Below are 19,157 nucleotides of genomic sequence, written 5' to 3' on the forward strand. Positions count from 1 at the left end.
CGCTCCATTGTTGAAAGCCTGCCTCATGAGCTGGGGAAAAAAGCAGCTGGAATAGAGAAGGGACCACTAAGTCAATGGTGTTTGAAGGGATCTTTTGGGATGGGAGATATATGCTGAAAGTAGACAAAGGACCAAATGTGATATCCTCTCATTATCTATATTGCAAACCATAATGACCAAAAGTAGAGAGAAAGTAGGGGGTAAATTTTCTACCAGAGAGGCAGGAGGAGGGTGGGATGGGGGCGGGTGGGTACTGAGGATATTGGTGGTGGAAAATGAACCCTCATGGAGGATGGGTGTTTGATTATTGTATGACTAAAACTCAAACATGAAGGCTTTGTAACTATCTCACATAGATTCAATTAAAAAAATGTGGGATCATATCGGGCTGTGTTCAGGCCTTGTTCCTGGCTCTGTGTTAAGGGATCACAATGCAGTGCTCAGAGTGACCTTGCACGGCACCTGGTGTCAATCCCTGTCAGTTATATGTACAGTAAGCATAGTAATCGCTTTACTGCACTTTCTCTCTCCAGCCCCAAGTCCACAATTTTGTGGGCTACTTTATTCATTTCTGTTTATGCACTAATTCAGCATTTTATTATAAATACTAAAGTAGTATTTAATTATAGAGACAAATTCTAAAAATATAACTTGTGAGTGACCTACAAGTAGAACATTTGTTTCTACTTAATTCAACTGGTTTGGTCATTATATATCATTTTATTTCTTACTTTTGAATAAAGGTACTCATGTTCATTTGCTAAAAGTGTACTCAAGAAATGTAATTAAAAGCTGAAGAGCAATCAAATACTTTGTATTGGAAATCTGGATATGTTTGCTTTCTGTGGAGTCCAAATTAGTGACATTTGCAGATTATATATTACATAGATAAGGGTTTCCATAAAATCACAATGTGTTTGAAGTAGTAAACACTAATAACTTGATGCTCCTTCAAATGATTGTTTTCAAGTTCCTCTCACTATTGCTGCTGTATCTCAAAATGAATGAATCACTCAGATAGCCAATTTTGTTAAGAAATGAGTTCCATTGAGTATTTTAGATACATTTTAAGCAAGTTTTTGTAACTTTCCCATTCCATGTTTCCAATCCATTTAGCTTGAGTATTTTGTCATTTAGAGTAATAACTCATCAATCTGTTAGTGCAAGCTTTCTTTATGTTACTTTTCTTAGTGTTATGAAATGTGCTATTTTGAATCTCTGAAATGTTACAAACTGCCAGATTGCTAATTGCTTTGAATGCTGTGAAAAATAATTACTCTACATTATTTTTGATATTAAATTGACAGTGTAATGCATTTAACTAAAGACCTGCAATAAACTATTTCTAATTACTGAGGGCGGTGGAGTGGAAAAGTAGGCTGTAAAACTTTACAAGGGAAACAGTGTTTTCTTCATTACATTAAAAGTCATTGTTGATATAAAATTTCAGAGGCAAAACAATATCCAAATGGGAAATTCTGGTAAGCCAGAAATAGTTGTGGATTGTCTTTATTTATGATCTAGGATGAAGATTTTTTAAAACAGTGTCTTTGAATTGATTTTACTGGTGATAGATGTCACATACCAAATTTACTATGATTGAACTAAATTTTTTCCTTCTCTAGATGGTGGAACTTTATGAAGGAAATAATTATACCACTGACAAAATGAGTAATCTTTACTACTGGACTGTGTACAATTTATTCTACAAGTGTGGCAATTGCCACTGTAAAATTATGCCAATTTTTGTTGACATTGAAATATATGAATATTGATATGCATATTTACATGACTTTTTTCTTAGTTCCTAAGAACTTCTTATTATATACAGAACCCTGAAAATAACTAAGCTAAATGATAGTAATTCTGATAGCTTAGAACTATCACAAATCAAATTATGAAAGATATTAGTTCCTTTATATAGATGTTTACTGCTTTTCTTGTCCTGTGTTTCTGAGGCATTTTTAATGAATAGTAATATTCTTCTTATAAGTCCTAATTAAAATGAAATGCCTCCATTAGTGGTTCATTAAATTGTTTATTCAATTTAAATATGTACATTTTCCAAAAACAGACAACCATAATAAGTGACCTGTTTCAGGGAATGTAAATTATTTTCAGAATTTCAGAAATTGAAAAGGGATAAGAGGAAGGAGAAAATGCTGGGCTGGTGTGAAGCGATAGCCCGTAACCCTCACAGAATCCCAAACAACACGCGAACACCCGAGGTCTCAGGGGATTTGACTGATGTCTCACAAACCTCCACACTGGTGAGTGGAAAGTTATTTTACCCAAAAATGGTTTGTATGTACGTAAAATGCTAAGAGAGTTGAGAGGGATAAGTAAACATTCTTGTTTCCATTCTTGTTTCTATTAGTGTTTGCATATGCATTATAGTTATACGGATATATAGTTCATGTGGATTCAGTTAGATTAAAAGAACATTAAACTACCCTGAAATTATGCATACAAAGCCAGTTACCAAAATTAGCTTAGTTAATGAATTTAATTTAGTAAACTGTCGTATGTAGGATTTTAATTTGGTCTGAACAATTCATTTTTCAACAATGTTGAACCCTTTCTTTTCCATTCTAATAGTAACTTCAAAGAGATATTTAAAGTTCACGTTCTTGATAGTTTCTTAAGTTTGGATATGTCAAATATATTTTAACTGTTTTTTTTATTGTTTTGTAGCAACAAAAGTGTTTTATTAGCCTTATTTATTAGTTGAATTATATATTAATTATGAACAAAGATTTCAGAGTATGTTTACTTTTGAATCATTTGAGAGTATCTCTATTTTTTACATACCAATGATGTTCTGAGGAATTTTTTTGAGTGAATGTAAAGAGAAGCTTTTTACAGAAAGAAATGTAGACATCTTTCTCTAATTTTGACTCGGAGTGATAAGACTAATGGTATAGAAAATTGTGTGCCACACTATTGAACAATCAAATTTCTAGGAACTAGGTTTTTTTGAAATTATCACGTGCTATTTATCTCAACTAACATGAACTTTCATGATTATTTTCAATAAAACTTTGCCATGGGCTAGTATCACTTACACAAATATGTTTTGCAATATGTATAAATAGAGCTGGACACTAGAGTCATGAGTACCTAAAATTTCTAAGAAAAATAAAATCCTTAGTGCTTTTATTCCAATGGTTTTTGTACATAATCCTTTTTAATAAAGACATATATCAGAAATACGAATACTCTTGAGCAAATATATGGTCTTTTCTCCTATAATTAGGTAATCTAACATTTGTCTTCTTGATGTGTACTGTGGCCCAGATAAACTAATTGGCATTCCCAGTGCCACTTAGATAGTAGATCACAAAAATATTATTAGAACCTAGGGATCTCAAGTCACGACTATTTCTATTTTACTAGTGCCTTATTTCCTTGACAGTGTTTTCTTCCCATTTTATTACTTTTGGGGAAAAAAGAAAAAATAACAGTATCTGAAAAAGTTACCAATATCTGTAATTTATCCCTTAATGAATGGAATTGCCTGTAGCAATATCCTTAAGTCTCAGTTTTTCCTTTAAAATTTTTTTCTGATTTTTGAGTCACACCTAACAGTGCTCAGGGCTTGCTCCTGACTTGTGCTCAGAAACCAACTCTGTCAGTGCTTCAAGGACCATATGGGACCCTTGGGGGATGCTGTGGGGTACGAGGGATTGAGTCTGGGTTAGTAGCGACTTTCAAGGCAAGTTTCCAGCTCTCTCTACTATCTCTTTGATCCCAGCTCTCAGATGTTTTAATGGGGAAAAATGAATCATTTCTTTTCCAAGTCATGTCCTGTTTGTGTTGGTTATCTTTCTTTGGAGGTTCCTTGCTAAATAAGGATTCAAAGTTACAATTTCCTTCCATCCTTTGATGCTTCTTTTTGGAGCAGATACGCTCTTAATTCATTGAAGAAAAGGAATAGATGGTGTGCATTATTGAAATCTGAGTGTTCTGAAGTAGCCTTGAATGCAGTAAATCCTTTCACTGGCCAAAACTAGTTTTAAGACCCTGTCCATCTGTAAGGGAGAATAACTAATATTACCTTCCTATGAGGTCAGGAAAAATAACATGGATTTGGTGAGTTTCTGTCCCATCTCTTTCACAATCCAACTCTCCTCTTAACAAATATTTGCATTATGAAAAGGTTTTATTACATTTTATATGGAATAATTTAACACTTTGTCACTGAATTCAACTCAACTTCTTGAACTCTGATTATGCATTGTTATCACCAAATGATGAAGATAATAAATCATTTATAAGCAAATTATATTTTGCATCCAGCCTCAGTATGCCTAAACACCCAACAAATAAGAGGAGAATGGCATGAAAACCACAATACACAAGCTTGGAAGAATTCATACAATGGCAATCAGAGACAAACTTTGACTGAAAAGTATAATAAAGCCTCCCTTTATTATTAGTTATAGAAGTTTGGGAAGATTCCTATATAAGTCCAGACACTGCTCTCCCATATCCATGGTTTTTGCAGGACTCTAGATAAACCCGCTATGAATTCTTCCTTTTCTATTACTAACCTCATATACACTGTTGTGTCCATGAAAGTCTCAATAGTCAGAATTATTTTTCCTGCTTGAGTAAAATTAGAGGACCAATGATTGCTTTTCAGGCTTCTGTTTCTCTGATCATAGTATTTATTTTTTTCACTTTTTTATTTAATTTTATTTTGGACATTTTAAACTCATTTTTATACCAACATAAAAATAATCAGTATATTTAAGTATTACAATTCTCTTAAGCAGCGATAGGGTTCCAATCTGTTTCCTTGCTAGCAATCCATGTGCTTAAAAAATTCTTTGCTGGGATATCCATATCCTCTCAGTATCTCTAAATTGATGTTGTTGTCTACTGACACTTTATTTAATGAAAAAGTTTTCCTGGGTGTCATCTCTAAATCTCATATTTGCCTTGCCTTATTTTACTCCAGTGAAAAAATTTTAGATCTTTGTTACTCAGGGTCTTGCTACAATGGCATTTGGGGTTTAAAAAGAAACTCCTTGCGGCTGGAGTGATAGCACAGCGGGTAGGGCATTTGCCTTGCACGCGGGTCGACCCAGGTTTGAATCCCAGCATCCCATATTGTCCCATGAACACCGCCAGGAGTAATTTCTGAGTGCAGAGCCAAGAGTAACCCCTGAGCATCACCAGGAGTGACCCAAAAAGAAAAAATAAAGAAAGAAAGAAAAAAGAAAAAAAAATTCCAGATTTCTAACAGCCCACTTATCCCTGTCACCTTCTAGATTACTCTATTGCTATTTGCGTCTGTCTTGATATTAGGCAATTAGTTCCTTAGTTCATGTTTCTCTTGTAACACATTATCGAATATAGAGAATAGCCAGCTTGCTTTATTAAGTTTTTTTCTTAATCTATTTTGAGCGTTCTCATCTTAGTTTCTGTATCATATATGTTGCACCTTTTTTTCAAACAGTTTTGCCAAACATTATGCCAAAATGTGGCTTTCTGTCTTTGATAACAGTTTTCTTACTACCTATTGTCTGATCATTAAACAAATGAAATATTTTTGAATTTTGTTCTAGTGACACATGCTGTGACTACCATTTTCTGTATTTGCATAACTCTAAAAGCTGAGATCTGTCAGGCAAACACAACTCAGGCAAGTTGTTCTGACATACACTGTAGAGTGAAGAATTATATAATCTGCATAGAAAACTGAAAAGTCAGAAAGCTACTACATTTAATAAAATATCATAATCACCCACAAAAAGGAGTAACTTATGAAGGAGGATATAGTTATGTTAATTGAAAAGACTGAAGGGATATTGCACATCAAAACCACACCACATGCATCTCTATTTTTCTCTTTACCTAAAGTACAGTGAAGATCTGGAGGTTAGAGGTGTAATTTAAGGATCTAGGGAATTACACCTGAAATGGAGTGGGGGCTTTCAATCATTATTTATTCACTGTCACTGTCACTGTCCTCCCGTTGTTCATCGATTTGCTCCAGCAGGCCCAGTAACGTCTCCATTGTGACACTTGTTACTGTGTTTGGCATATCAAATATGTCACGGGGAGCTTGCCAGGCTTTCTTTGCCATGCAGGCTAGATACTCTCGGTAGCTTGGTTACTTACTTGCTTACTCTCTGAAAAGGGCGAAGAATTCTAACCTGGCTCAGCCGCCGCCCGGCTGCGAGCAAGGCAAATGCCCTACACCTGTGCTATCGCTCCAGCCCATTATATAATAAATATATAAATATATATTGCTTTTGTGTTTTAATCAAGCATGAGTTTTATTATTAAGTTGATATGAAAAAAAGGAGTCTTAAGGATTAGAAATAAGGTGAAAGAGTTTACAAGAAATGGGGTTGAAAAAAATCTAAGGTGTTAAAAATAGTTAATGTGATTAGCATTGGCAAAAAATATATTTTTATTATCAATATTATTTTTGAGGCAACAAACTATAGTCATAGAAGAGTATATTTTTATCCTTTATATCAATATGAGATAATTTGCCACTACTAATATGCATTGCTCAGATCCAGGCATATTTTCTATTTAGGTACTTGATCTGGGATAAGGAGTTTACTACATCTGAGAATCTGAAATGAGAGACTATGAAAGAACTATTTCAGGAAGAAATGAATAATGCCTATCTGTAAAATAAAAATGAATGATTATTTTTAAAACTTTAAAATATTGGGGCTGGAGCACAGCGGATAGGGCGTTTGCTTTGCACGTGGCCAACCTGGGTTCAATTCCCAGCATCCCATTGGTCCCCCGAGGACCACCAAGACTAATTCCTGACTTCAGAGCCAGGAGTAACCCCTGTGCATTGCCAGGTGTGCCCCCAAAAAAAAACTTTAAAATATCTTTAAAACTTTAATATTTTCAAAAATACTTATTATTTCATTACAGCTAACAGTCTTGCTGAAATATAAAGGTATAATTTAATAAGTAATGAAATACAGGTAAAGGTAAAAGGTAAAGGCCCTCCCGTTGATCGTCGATTTGCTCGAGCGGGCCCAGTAACGTCTCCATTGGAGACTTTGTTGTTACTGTGTTTGGCATATCGAATACTCTCGGTAGCGGGCTCTCCGAGAGGAGCGGAGGAATCGAACTCGGGTCGGCCATGTTGGCCGCTTGTAAGGCGAACGCCCTACCCGCTGTGCTATCGCTCCAGCTCAATGAAATACATTGTTAAGATATTTAATCTTTGTAATTCATAAGGAGCCAAATATACTGATTTTTAGGTTATTTTTATTTACAATATCTATTTTAAGTAACCAATACTATTATATACATAATAAAAATAAATGCACTATAATTCAAAAATAATATTTTAAATCATTCTCCAGAAGTGTTAGAAGAAAAAAGTTAGAAGAAAAATTGATACTCCTGATTTCTGTCTAAAGTTTAATTTTTTAATTCTCAATTTTTTAAATTTTATTACAAATTCGCTCAAAAAATAAGACTTACTTGATATACACATTTTTAACGTCAAATTTGTAGCCACTGGATAGAATACCACCCAGTGTAGCCTGATAAGTATTAGTTTTAAAAGAGCAACTGAATTTATCCATGTTCATTTGCATCATAATATTTTTTAAAAAAGAGTTGTATTTAGCTTATGAAAAAACAATTTAAATGATGCACTTTTACTCCAATGTCTTTTAGAAACATGCAAGTATAATTATAAATAGTAACTGAGAAATCATAGCATGATTATTTATTTATTCCTTTCGGCTCAGAGCCTTTCACTTTTTAATTTCTTTTTTTTTTTTTTTTTGCTTTTTTTGGGGGGGTCACACCCAGCGATGCTCAGGGGTTATTCCTGGCTCTTCACTCAGAAATTACTCCTGACGGTGCTCGGGGAACCATATGGGATGTCAGGGATCGAACCCGGGTAGACCTCATGCAGGGCAAACACCCTACCCACTGTACTATCGCTCCAGCTCCTCACTTTTTAATTTTTTTTTACTCTTTAATTTTTTTAAGTTTTTCTTTCCTTAAATCAACTCACTTGGACATGTGTGTAATAAAGAAGAAATAAGTCCCAGGTCTTCAAACTTTAAACCATAGTGTCATGCTATAATTTAATTTATATCTCTGGGGTATTCATGCAGAAATTAAATAATGCACAAAATTCATATAACTCTATTATCAAAAGCAATATCACCATTTAGAAGAATAATGATATCACTAAAGAGAGAAATTTGATAAGAATCCAAATTAAAGAAATTGGGTTAGGTAGAACTTTTACTATAGAAAAATCAATAAACGTTCCCATATTTTATGCCAAAACTTATAAAGCTAAGGGAAAAGCTACACAGAAGCCAATTAGTATTGTGTCTTAACATTATCAAAATAGCTCAGAATATTTTCCTAGCATCATGCTAAGTGAAATGAGTCAGAAAGAGAGGTATAGATATAGAAAGATTGCATTCATCTGGGGAACATAAAGTAACAAAATAGGAGACTAACTCCCAAGAATAGCAGAGATATGTACCAGGAGGATTACTCCATGGTTTGGAGGCCAGTCACACATGCTAGGGGAAAGTAAGCTCAGATAGAGAAGGGAGCACCAAATAAAGGGTATTGGGAGGATCCTCCCAGGATGGGAGAAGCATGCTGAAAGTAGACGATAGACCGAACATGATTGCCACTCAATGCCTCTTTTGCAAACCACAGCACCCAAAAGGAGAGAGAGAACAAAAGGAAATGCCCTGCCACAGAAGCAGGGTGGGATGAGGGGGGACGGGGGTGGGAGGGATACTGGGTGGTGGGATATGGGCACTGGTGGAATATGGGCACTCCGTGGTGGTAGAATATGGGCACTGGTGGGGGGATGGGTACTTAATCATTGTATAATTGAAGCCCAAGCACAAAAATTTGTAAGTCTACTACTGTACCTCTTCATTTGCCACTAATAAAAAAAAAAGCAAAAAAAAAATTTCCTTTGATTAATAAAATTCAGCAATGGAATTGGTTGAATTGATTGCTATTTGGTATATTAAATATGCTGTATAGTATTTGCTCCCTCAAACTGTAGTAGAAAATTTTATTCTTTTCATCAGTGAAAGTTGTTGTATATCAGTTATTTTGGGGCACAAATAATAACAAAAGTGAAATATAAATATGCTTTGTAAGTTAGCAATATGCAGATAATGTTTATCAAAATTTAGGAGCTGGCTATGAAAAAAAGGTATATTCTTAATGAGTCTAATCTATATTTACTAGATGCTTTTCCTAGATTCGTCCACTGGATAGTTTATTCATTGAGATGCCATATCAACCTTTGACTAGAATTGCCACTAATATTGCAATTAACTGTGGTTTACCCATTCATGTCCATTCAAGTTTTCTTTTTCTCAGCTCATCTTTATGTGACAATATTTATGTAAGTATGAATGCATGTTTATTCTGTTTCTGTGCAATAAAATATAAGATCAGAAATAGAAAATATATTCTATTTACCTTTTTCATGCTCAGAGTTTAGAACATAAAATTTGTGCAATGGATAAATCATTTGAGCAGAAAGATTGAACTCAGGGAAATCACAATTTATTCTTGTCTATAATATTTTATTAAACACTACAACATTTTTTGCCTTGTTGCCTTAAATAATAAATACCAAATAATTCTGCAATAATCCAAAACCAAAATTCATAATTAAAGTTTTAGAAATTAAAATCATGGAGCTGGAGCGACAGCACAGTGGGTAGAGCATTTGTCTTGCATGCGGCCAACCCGGGTTCGATTCCCAGCATTCCATCTGGTCCCCTGAGCACCGCCAGGAATAGTTCCTGAGTGCAGAGCCAGGAGTATCCCCTGTGCATCGCCGGGTGTGACCCAAAAAACAAAAATCAAAAACAAAAAAAAAATAAATTAAAATCATGTTGTAGGAAGTTCATTCTATTTTAGTAAAATTCTGCCTTCAATAAGAGTTTAGTAAATTACAGGTAGTTTTCCTGAAGCACATAATAAAATATGATTTTATTCTAATTAAGAATCATATTTACCAACTACTATTAACTAGAAGCATCTTCCTTACTCTCTGCACAGTTGGCATTATCTACTTTTTAGTCTTTCCAAATTAAATAAAATCTGAAATTTGTCTATAGAAAATTGACTGGTCACGGTCACGGTCCTCCCATTGTTTGTTGATTTGCTCTAGCGGGCCCACTAACGTCTCCATCGTGAGACTTATTGTTACTGTGTTTGGCATATTGAATATGTCACGGGTAGCTTGCCAGGCTTTGCTGTGCAGGCGAGATACTCTCAGTAGCTTGCCGGGCTCTCCGAGAGGGAAATAGACTGGTACTACCTGCAAAACATAATCTCTCCCATATTCTAAATAACAAAAAAGTACATTTAATTTCCCATTACAGTTGACTATTTCCAACAAATTTTCCTTTGTTTCTTTAAGCCTCAGTGGCCTTGTTGACTTTATTCATTCTGATAATACTGAAGACAAATTATGTCAGTAAAGAATTTATAGCTGTATTCTCCCATTTAAAAAATATTATTGTGTTAACATGGTCTACAAAAGTGCTTATATTTATATTTTTGGAGTACAAAGTTACTTCACCACCACCCTCAAATTGCCAATAATCCGCCACATACTCTCACACTGTCCTGACGTCACTTCTGTCTAAGACCACACAGCCTCCAGTTTGGGGACTTCTTTTTTTTTTAAGAAAATTAATTTATTTTTTGAATCACCATGAGAAAAGTTACAAAGCTTTCAGGTTTAAGTCTTGGTCACACAATGATCAAACACCCATCACTTCACCAGTGCATATTTTCCACCACCAAGAACCCCATTATACCCCCTATCCCACCTTTCCCGATGCCTGTGAGGCAGTTGATTTCCACTTAACTCTCTCCACTTTGATTACATTCATTATTTCGACAAAAGATGCACCATTATTCTTTGGAATTTTCCCCCAACAATCAGACCTGCTGAAACGTCATTGTGAAATAATTTATTTTCTACTGCTGGTTATGAAGATCATATGATTTTGGATTTCTGATATTTTACTAATTAAGTCTGGAGGGATTTCTGCCAAAAGCTGTATAGTAATGAGATTGGTTTGTGTGCCTCTGGGATCATGGCCGTGCTGGAGAGTTGCTCATGGGGGTGCAACTCAGCCTCAGCAGGATGGGAAGGGCATGCCGGTTCCTCCCCCACCCCCATCCCATGAGACTGCAGTTGCCCCATCACCACCGGCTCATACCAGGCTGTCAAATGAGCTCTGAGACAACGGCCACCGTGCTGCTGGGGGGTGGGGTGGTAAGGCTTCCAGGGGTAAGAGACATACACCCTTTTCCTCCCGAGGGGGCACGGCACCATAGTTCAATGCATCGTCTATTCACATTTCTTCCGAATGCTGTTGGGCTCCGAATTAGGTCTGAGTGCCTTTGGGGCCATGGTCACCAGAGAGCCGCTAGTGGGGGCAACTCTCGGGCTCGGTGGGGTGGGAAGGACATGCCAGTTCCTCCTTGGAGGACTTCTTGAGCTTGGAAACTTGGGTTCTGATGTCATAATTCACTACTCATAACCTTGTTTTGTTATTCTGTCCTTCCTCTCACTCATTTCACCTAAACTAATAACCCACTAGTTCCATCTCAGTTGACGCAAAAGAAAATTTCATCTATTTCTTTTTTTTGTAGTTAAGTAGTATTCTAGTGTATATAGTATTCTAGAATATATATATATATATATATATATATATATATATATATCTGTGATGTATTCAATATACAAACACAGTAACAACAAGTCTCAAAAATGGAGACATTACTGGGCCTGCTCAAGCAAATCAATGAACAACGGGAGGACAGTGTTTGTTTTATATATATATATTAGGGCTGGAGTGATAGCACAGTGATAGGGCATTTGCCTTGCTTGCAGCCAGCCGGGCTGAGCCGGATTCAATTCCTCTGCCCCTCTTGGAGAGCCCAGCAAGCTACCGAGAGTACCTTGCCAGCACACAAAGCCTGGCAAGTTACCCATGATGAATTCAATATTCCAAGCACAGTAACAAGAAGTCTCAAAATGGAGACATTACTGGGCTCGCTCAAGCTAATCGATGAACAACAGGAGGACAGTGTCAGTGACCATATATATATATATATATATATATATACATATATATACACACACATTTAATACACACAAACACACATAGATACACACAATAGATATACACACACAAAAACACACATTAGATACGCACATATATGCCACAATTTCTTTGTCTAGTCATCTGTAGTTTGTCACTGTCACTCTCACTGTCTCCCGTTGTTCATCAATTTGCCCGAGCAGACCCAATAACATTGTGAGAGTTGTTGTTACTGTGTATAGCATATCGAATACATCACAGGTAGCTTGCCAGGCTCTCCGAGAAGAGCAGAGGAATCAAACTTAGGTCGGCCGAGTTGGCTACATACAAGGCAAATGCCCTACCCACTGCTGTTATTCTTTTTAAGGTCAATTTTAATTTTTTATCATCTTGTGTATATAAACATACACCACAATTTCTATGTTCAGTCATCTGTCATTTGCATTGTCATTTTATTTTTAAGATCATTTTTTCTTTTAATTTTTCATCAATTAATATTTTAATACTATTGCAAATATTTTTTTAGTGCTACCAAGAGCGATAATGAATGAAATACAATGTCTGAGAATAAATATAAAATACAAAAGAGGGAAATTATCTTATTTTCATTTATCTTATTATCTATTTCCCTTTATAGAGAATAAAGAAAAATTATATTTGCTGCACAGCCTTAATTATTCAGTTACTGACCAAAATCTACACATTATTCACAATAGTAATAATTGGTTGGAAAAACAGTCCTTGTATGAGGAAATATGTTCTTGTAAGGAACAAGTGCATCATCATTCTCAATTATTCTTTATCAAAATGTACCATATCTATTTAATTTATCAATTAAATTGTGAGCTAAATTTAAAAAATTTTAATTAACATCAGCTGATTAATCTTACTTTCTCTGTAAGAAACATTAGTTTTAAAATATTCTAGTTTAATTGCTGAAGGAATAAGAAATAAGAGTTTTATGTACCTAAATAGAAGAAGTCCCAAGGACTGTATATAGAATTGGGATATATTGTTTCTCTTCACCAATGGCACAGAGAGCAAAGATTTCTTTGTCCTGTTTATGTGGGAATTTGTTATATTTTCCAGAAAGGAGGGAGGCAGGACAATTAACTTGATCTATGTTGAGTCAGCTTGTTTTGTCTCAGGATAAAAATTGCACCTGGAATAGCTAAGACATTTGAGGGTAGAACTGAAGAATCTAGAGCTATTTCTAAGAAACAGTCATCTAACTCCAAAGACATATAAGGTAAATGGAATTCTCTGCAGAATTTATATCTTAAGGTCCAATGATTAATCATAATTAATTACTATTTCATGCCTATTGTATGCTAAAAGGTTTAGACAGCTACTCAGAATAGCATGGTGACTTTGAAAATGGGTATTGCTATTCTTGTTTTATAATTAGAGAACCCAAGGTTCAAAAAAGATTAGAAAAGAAAGAGAGCAGGAATTCAGTTCTAAATATTTTCAACCCTCTGTGTCACTTCAGAGAGAACATTTTGTATGTATGAAGTATTTGTCATGGCCTGGAGAGGTAGTATAGTGGGTCAGGCATTTTCCTTGCATTAGACCCGAGTTCAATCCCTGACACCACATACAGTTCCCTGAACCGCGTCAGGAATAATCAATGAGTGCATAGCAAGGAATAAACCACTTGCACAACTGTGCATGACCCATAATATTTAAGTCTTTAATAATTTTAGCAAATTAATTATTCAGAAAGTTACATAATGTAACATGACAGTTTTTTAAACTACAACTATTGATTTTCCATTATGATTATTGCACTGCCTCATGAATGAATTCTTTAGTATCTAGTGCTGTACATTGTTGGATATCTGTCTCTTGTCAGGGAACTAAGTAGGGGTAAATGAATCACAAATGAAATAACTGATTTAGAATATTGTCACTCAAAACCATTTGTAATCAGGCCAGAGTGATATAGTACAGCAGATGGGGCATTTTTTTGCGGGTGCCAACCTTGGTTCAATCCCTGGCATCCCTTTGGGGTTTCCCCAAGCACTGACAGGAGTAATTCCTGATTACAGGAACTATTACAATGGGTATAATGCCCACAAAAAAAAAAACAAATAAAAACCCCAATTGGGTCAGCCATACTACCACGAACTCACCAGAGCTTATCAGAACTATTTTTATAACAGCAATTATTTAGATAACTCATTCAAGCAACTAAATTCAGTTGAGACTCAATTGTATTTCAAATATTAATAGCTATTAAAATACGATTCTTTATTCTCAAGAAGCTATTGATGGAAACAAATATGTCAAGAACATGGTGGGAAACAAATGAAGGCATTAGAAAAGGCCTCTAATGGGAAGTTAGTTCAGCTCTAGAGTTTCAGGAGGCTCCCCAAGAATACTAAGAACTAGCAATAGAAGAAATTAGTGCTAAAGTGATAAGGGACATTCTCTAACTAAACCATTTGTAGCATAAAAACTAAACTTCTCTATTCTTGTTACTTTTGAAGACATATTGCCTATATATAGCAAGTAAATAAATGTTCTTAGGAAATTGTGTTACAGAACTACAGTTAAAATGAGATTGTACATTTTATAGAGATGAATTAATGAAATATTATGGATAATTTATTCAGCCTAAAACCATTTAAATTGTAGCAGCTCTTGTGAAAATTTAGCCACATGAATGGAACTGTGAAAACAACAAACCTTCTAGAGAAGAAAGAGAAACTATGTTAAAATACATTCTTTGTTACTGTAAGTATATTCTTAATAGCTCAACACTGGGGAAATTATATAATAAAATACAGATATATATTGCATGATATATTGAAAAATATATATCATATCTAATACTACATATATCTATATTTTGTTGGATATTTTCTGAGCATAGGTATGGCAATAACTCTTTTATTTATTTGTTTGTTTTTGTGGGTAATACAGGGCAGTGCTCAGTTATTACTCATCTCTGTAATCAGGAATCTGTCCTGGTGGGTTTTGGAGGGACAGTATGTGGTGTTAGGAGCAAACTGGGTTAGGGCACATGCAAGGCAAGCACCCTACCATCTGTATTGTCTCTCTCTCCCTGGAAATAAATACATTATTTTTATTTATTTATTTTGTTTTGGGGGCCACACCTGGCTATGCTCAGGACCACTTCCTACTCTGTGTTCAGACATCAGTCTTGATAGGGTTCCAGGGACCACATGGGATGCCGGAAATCAAAGCCACATCAGCAACATTCAAGGCAAGCAACCTACCCACTGTACCATTGCTCTGACCCCATAATAAGTTTTAATCCTTACTATAGAAATGTGCGAATTCCCAGTTTTGCAGATTAGTTCATTTATCCAAGGTTATTCTTCTGGCAATATTTTATGAAATTTTTAATCTAATATACATTTGTTATTATAATAGAAATGATACATTCAGTAGAATATATAATAGTTACTGGAAATAAGTTTAATTTGATTTTATATTCATAGTTTAGTACAATTTTTTATACCTTGTTGAGAACTTTGTTTATGTATGAGCACATTTTCTGAGTAATTTATAAATATATTTTATAAAGTTTATATATACACATACGTAATTTCTCAAAGTAGTCCTCTATTGTGGATATGACATTCACCATTTCACATGTTATAAAACTAGTTTCTACAACTTTCTTGCCTAGGGGAATTAATTACACTTTTTTACAGTTCAAAAATCTTTTGAGATTTTTATTTGTTCTTACTGTTAAGGTGCAACAAATGTAATTTTTCATAGTGCTCTAAATGAATAAAGAAATAAAAAGCTTATTTGATTTGTACTTCAAATAATTTACTGTCTGATTACTTTCATGTATAAAATAATCAACTGCTTTTCTGGATGAATGAATAAGATTATTTTAAAAATTCCCTTTCACAGGCACAATTTATTTTAATGAGTGCAATATCTTTCAGGAAAAATATGTCTTTAAAACATATGAAGCAAATCCTTTAGGTTTAAGCCCAAAGCAACCTTTAGTCGATGACCTGTTAAATTATTTTTGTCATCATGGTCATTATCAAGTTTAATTATTAGGTGAGATAATAGATACAGCTCTGTGATCCCACATTAGGAAATCAACAACTCAAGATATAAGAATGGGAATTTAGAACCTGTTTTCCATGTGTCTGATACAGCTTACCGGGATACAATTTAATTTAATGATCCAGTAATTCTTTAAAGATAAAAAAAATGAAATAGCTTTCACACTGCAGTTACCAGCTTGTCAGCTTACAGACACATTGTCACACCAACCAAATTTCATCTCACATATTTTGATGAAACTGCAAACAAAAATAGACTGTTTTGTTTCCATGGCTTGAGTGATTTCACCATGGAAATTTAACAAACCAACACTACTCAGTTGGTCTCCCATTGTTGGTGCAATTCCTGATTCTATTTGTGCAGTTATTTGCAATGTTTTACTAAAGGATGGGTTGACATTATCTACTATATTTTTGTAATCTCTTATGACTATACTTTCTGGCCACTGATTTGCATGATTTGCATTTACAGAGATAAATTTAGCGAAACACTTGTAAGTAAACTCTTTTTGAGACTGAAGACATAGAAGAGCAGGTTAGGCTCTTGTTACATGTCTCCAGGACTAGGGTTCAATTCTTGGCACTGTATCTGGTCACCTAGGTAGCCACAAGTGATCCCTGAGCACAAAGCCAGAAGTAAGCTCTCAGCAAAACCCCACCCTGAAAGTGTGTCTCACTCACAGACAAAAAAAAGCAAAAAGAAAACTTTTTTACAGTTCAGTCTCTGGCACTGCATATAGTTCCCCAGCACTGCCAGATGTCACCCCTGAGCACAGAGCCAGGAATAAAGTTTGAGCACTACCAGGTGTAACTCAAATATAGCTAAAAACTCACTAAAAACTCTTTTCACCTAGTCTCTGTTCCATCATGTTCACTATTTTACTTTACATTTTTCCTTTTGTAGCACAAAGTAAATGCAGAGCAGAGGTTAAAAATAACTGTTATTTTTTTCTCATTAAAATTGATTTTATTCTAATTTCTTACTTAGCACTGTTCTCCCATTGTTCATCGATTTGCTCCATCGGGCACCAGAAATGTCTCACAATTTGAGACTTGTTGTCACTATTTTTGGCCTATCAAATACATCACGAGGAGCTTGCCAGGCTTTGCCGTGCGGGCGAGATACTCTCAGTAGCTTGCAGGGGTCTCTTAGAGGGGCAGAGGAATCGAACACCGGTCGGCTGCGTGTAAGGCAAACACCCTACCCGCTGTGCTATCGCTCCACCCAATTTCTTACTTAAAATAAACCAAATGATATTTTATTTTATTTACAGTATCTATCTGAAATATCCATTTTCTTTAAATATTTATATTTCTTGCTCTCTTTCTTCTTCCAGAAATCTCAAAATATAAAACCTTATATATAAAAATAGAGAGAGCAGTGGTCTGGATAGTGGAGCAGGTAAAGCAACAACAGTTCCTTAACAGTTTAAGGAAATTCTAAAATGTTTTCCGTAGACACTTCAGAATGTTGATTCTCACTGTAAATTTGTGAGAATTTCTATGCCTATGCCAGCATGGGTTATTGTTCTTTTTTTAAAATTTTTATTAGTGAGACACCATGAGGTACAGTTGTAGACTTACAAATTTCGTGCTTGGGTTTCAATTTTACAATAATCAAATACCCATCCCTCCACCAGTGCCCATTTCCCACCACCATGCATCCCATTATCCCTCTCACCCCCCCCCCCCCATCCCCCCATCCCACCCTGCCTCTGTGGCAGGGCATTCCTCTTTGTTCTCTCTCTCCTTTTGGGTGTTGTGGTTTGCAAAAGAGGCATTGAGTGGCAATCGTGTCTTTTTTTTTTCTAATTATAGCCACACTAGTGCAAATGATGTGGTGAGAAATTTTATATACCTATTAGTAATTCATATATCTTCTTTGGGGATTTATTCTCATTATTATCTTTAATCACTAATTTATTAGAGTTCTTTGTTTTGGGCACAGATTTCAAACATGCTTTGCAAATATTTTTTGACAGCATTTGGTTAGTCTTCACTGTCTACATTCATTTGTTAAAGCATGCTTTTCATTTTGATAAAATTTAACTTATAATTCTTATAATCTTAGCGTTGTAGCTGAAAATCACTGACTAATCAAAGATTTTAAAAGTTATTTCTTTCAATGGGCTGGAGCGATAGCACAGTGGTAGGGCGTTTGCCTTGCATGCAGCCAACATGGCCAACCCAATTAAGAAATTGGGCTGGAGCAACAGCACAGCAGGTAGGGTGTTTGCCTTATATGCAGCCAACCAGTGTTTGATTCCTCTGCCCCTCTAAGAGACCCCTGCAAGCTGCTGAGAGTATCTCGCCCGCATGGCAAAGACTGGTAAGCTCCCCATGATGTACTTGATATGCCAAAAATAGTGACAAGTCTCACAAGTCCACTCCTCTCAGAGAGCCCGGCAAGCTACTGAGAGTATCTCACCTGCACGGCAGAGCCTGGCAAGCTACCCATGATGTATGTGATGTATTCTATATGCCAAACACAGTAACAACAAAGTCTCCAATGGAGACATTACTGGGCCCGCTCGAACAAATCGATGAACAACAGGAGGACAGTGTGTGACAGTGTGTGACTTCTTTCAATATTCATGGATCGAACAGTCAACATTGTGAAAATGACACTCCTACTGCAAGTGTTGTATGTACTTAATTCAGTTCCCATTAGAAATCCAGACATTCTTTGAGGATTTGAGCTAAACTCTACTAAAATTTATATGGAAGCATAAACTCCCTTAATAGTCAGAGAAATTTTAAGAATTTAATATTTAACAGTTCAAGGAAATGTTAAAACGTTTTTCGTAGACACTTCAGAGTGTTGATTCTCACTGTAAATTTGTGAGAATTTCAATGTCTCTTGACTTTGAAGTGTGCTATAAATTATTGTAATCAAAAGTACTTTTTACTAAAATAAGACTCAATTCAGAGTTCTTAGAAAAACCTTTACATTTATGGACAATTTTTCTATGAAAAA

At 35.2% G+C, this 19,157-nt stretch overlaps 1 protein-coding gene across 2 annotated transcripts in view; it reads left to right on the forward strand.

Moving 5' to 3' along the window:
• Positions 1-19,157, forward strand: part of MARCHF1 (membrane associated ring-CH-type finger 1) — a 637,376-nt gene that overhangs the window by 300,357 nt on the left and 317,862 nt on the right. Inside the window, exon 2 of one of the 2 annotated variants that reach the window (XM_056119132.1) lies at positions 2,122-2,270. The exons of the other annotated variant lie outside the window; for it this stretch is intronic. Within the exon in view, the coding sequence (XP_055975107.1) occupies positions 2,160-2,270 (111 nt within the window). The 5' untranslated portion in view covers positions 2,122-2,159. The remainder of the gene's footprint in view (positions 1-2,121; positions 2,271-19,157) is intronic. 2 annotated transcript variants of the gene reach the window in all.

The sequence above is a fragment of the Sorex fumeus genome, unplaced genomic scaffold (genome assembly GCF_029834395.1).
Source record: "Sorex fumeus unplaced genomic scaffold, SorFum_2.1 ptg000039l, whole genome shotgun sequence".
In the NCBI taxonomy this organism is placed as follows: Eukaryota; Metazoa; Chordata; class Mammalia; order Eulipotyphla; family Soricidae; genus Sorex; species Sorex fumeus.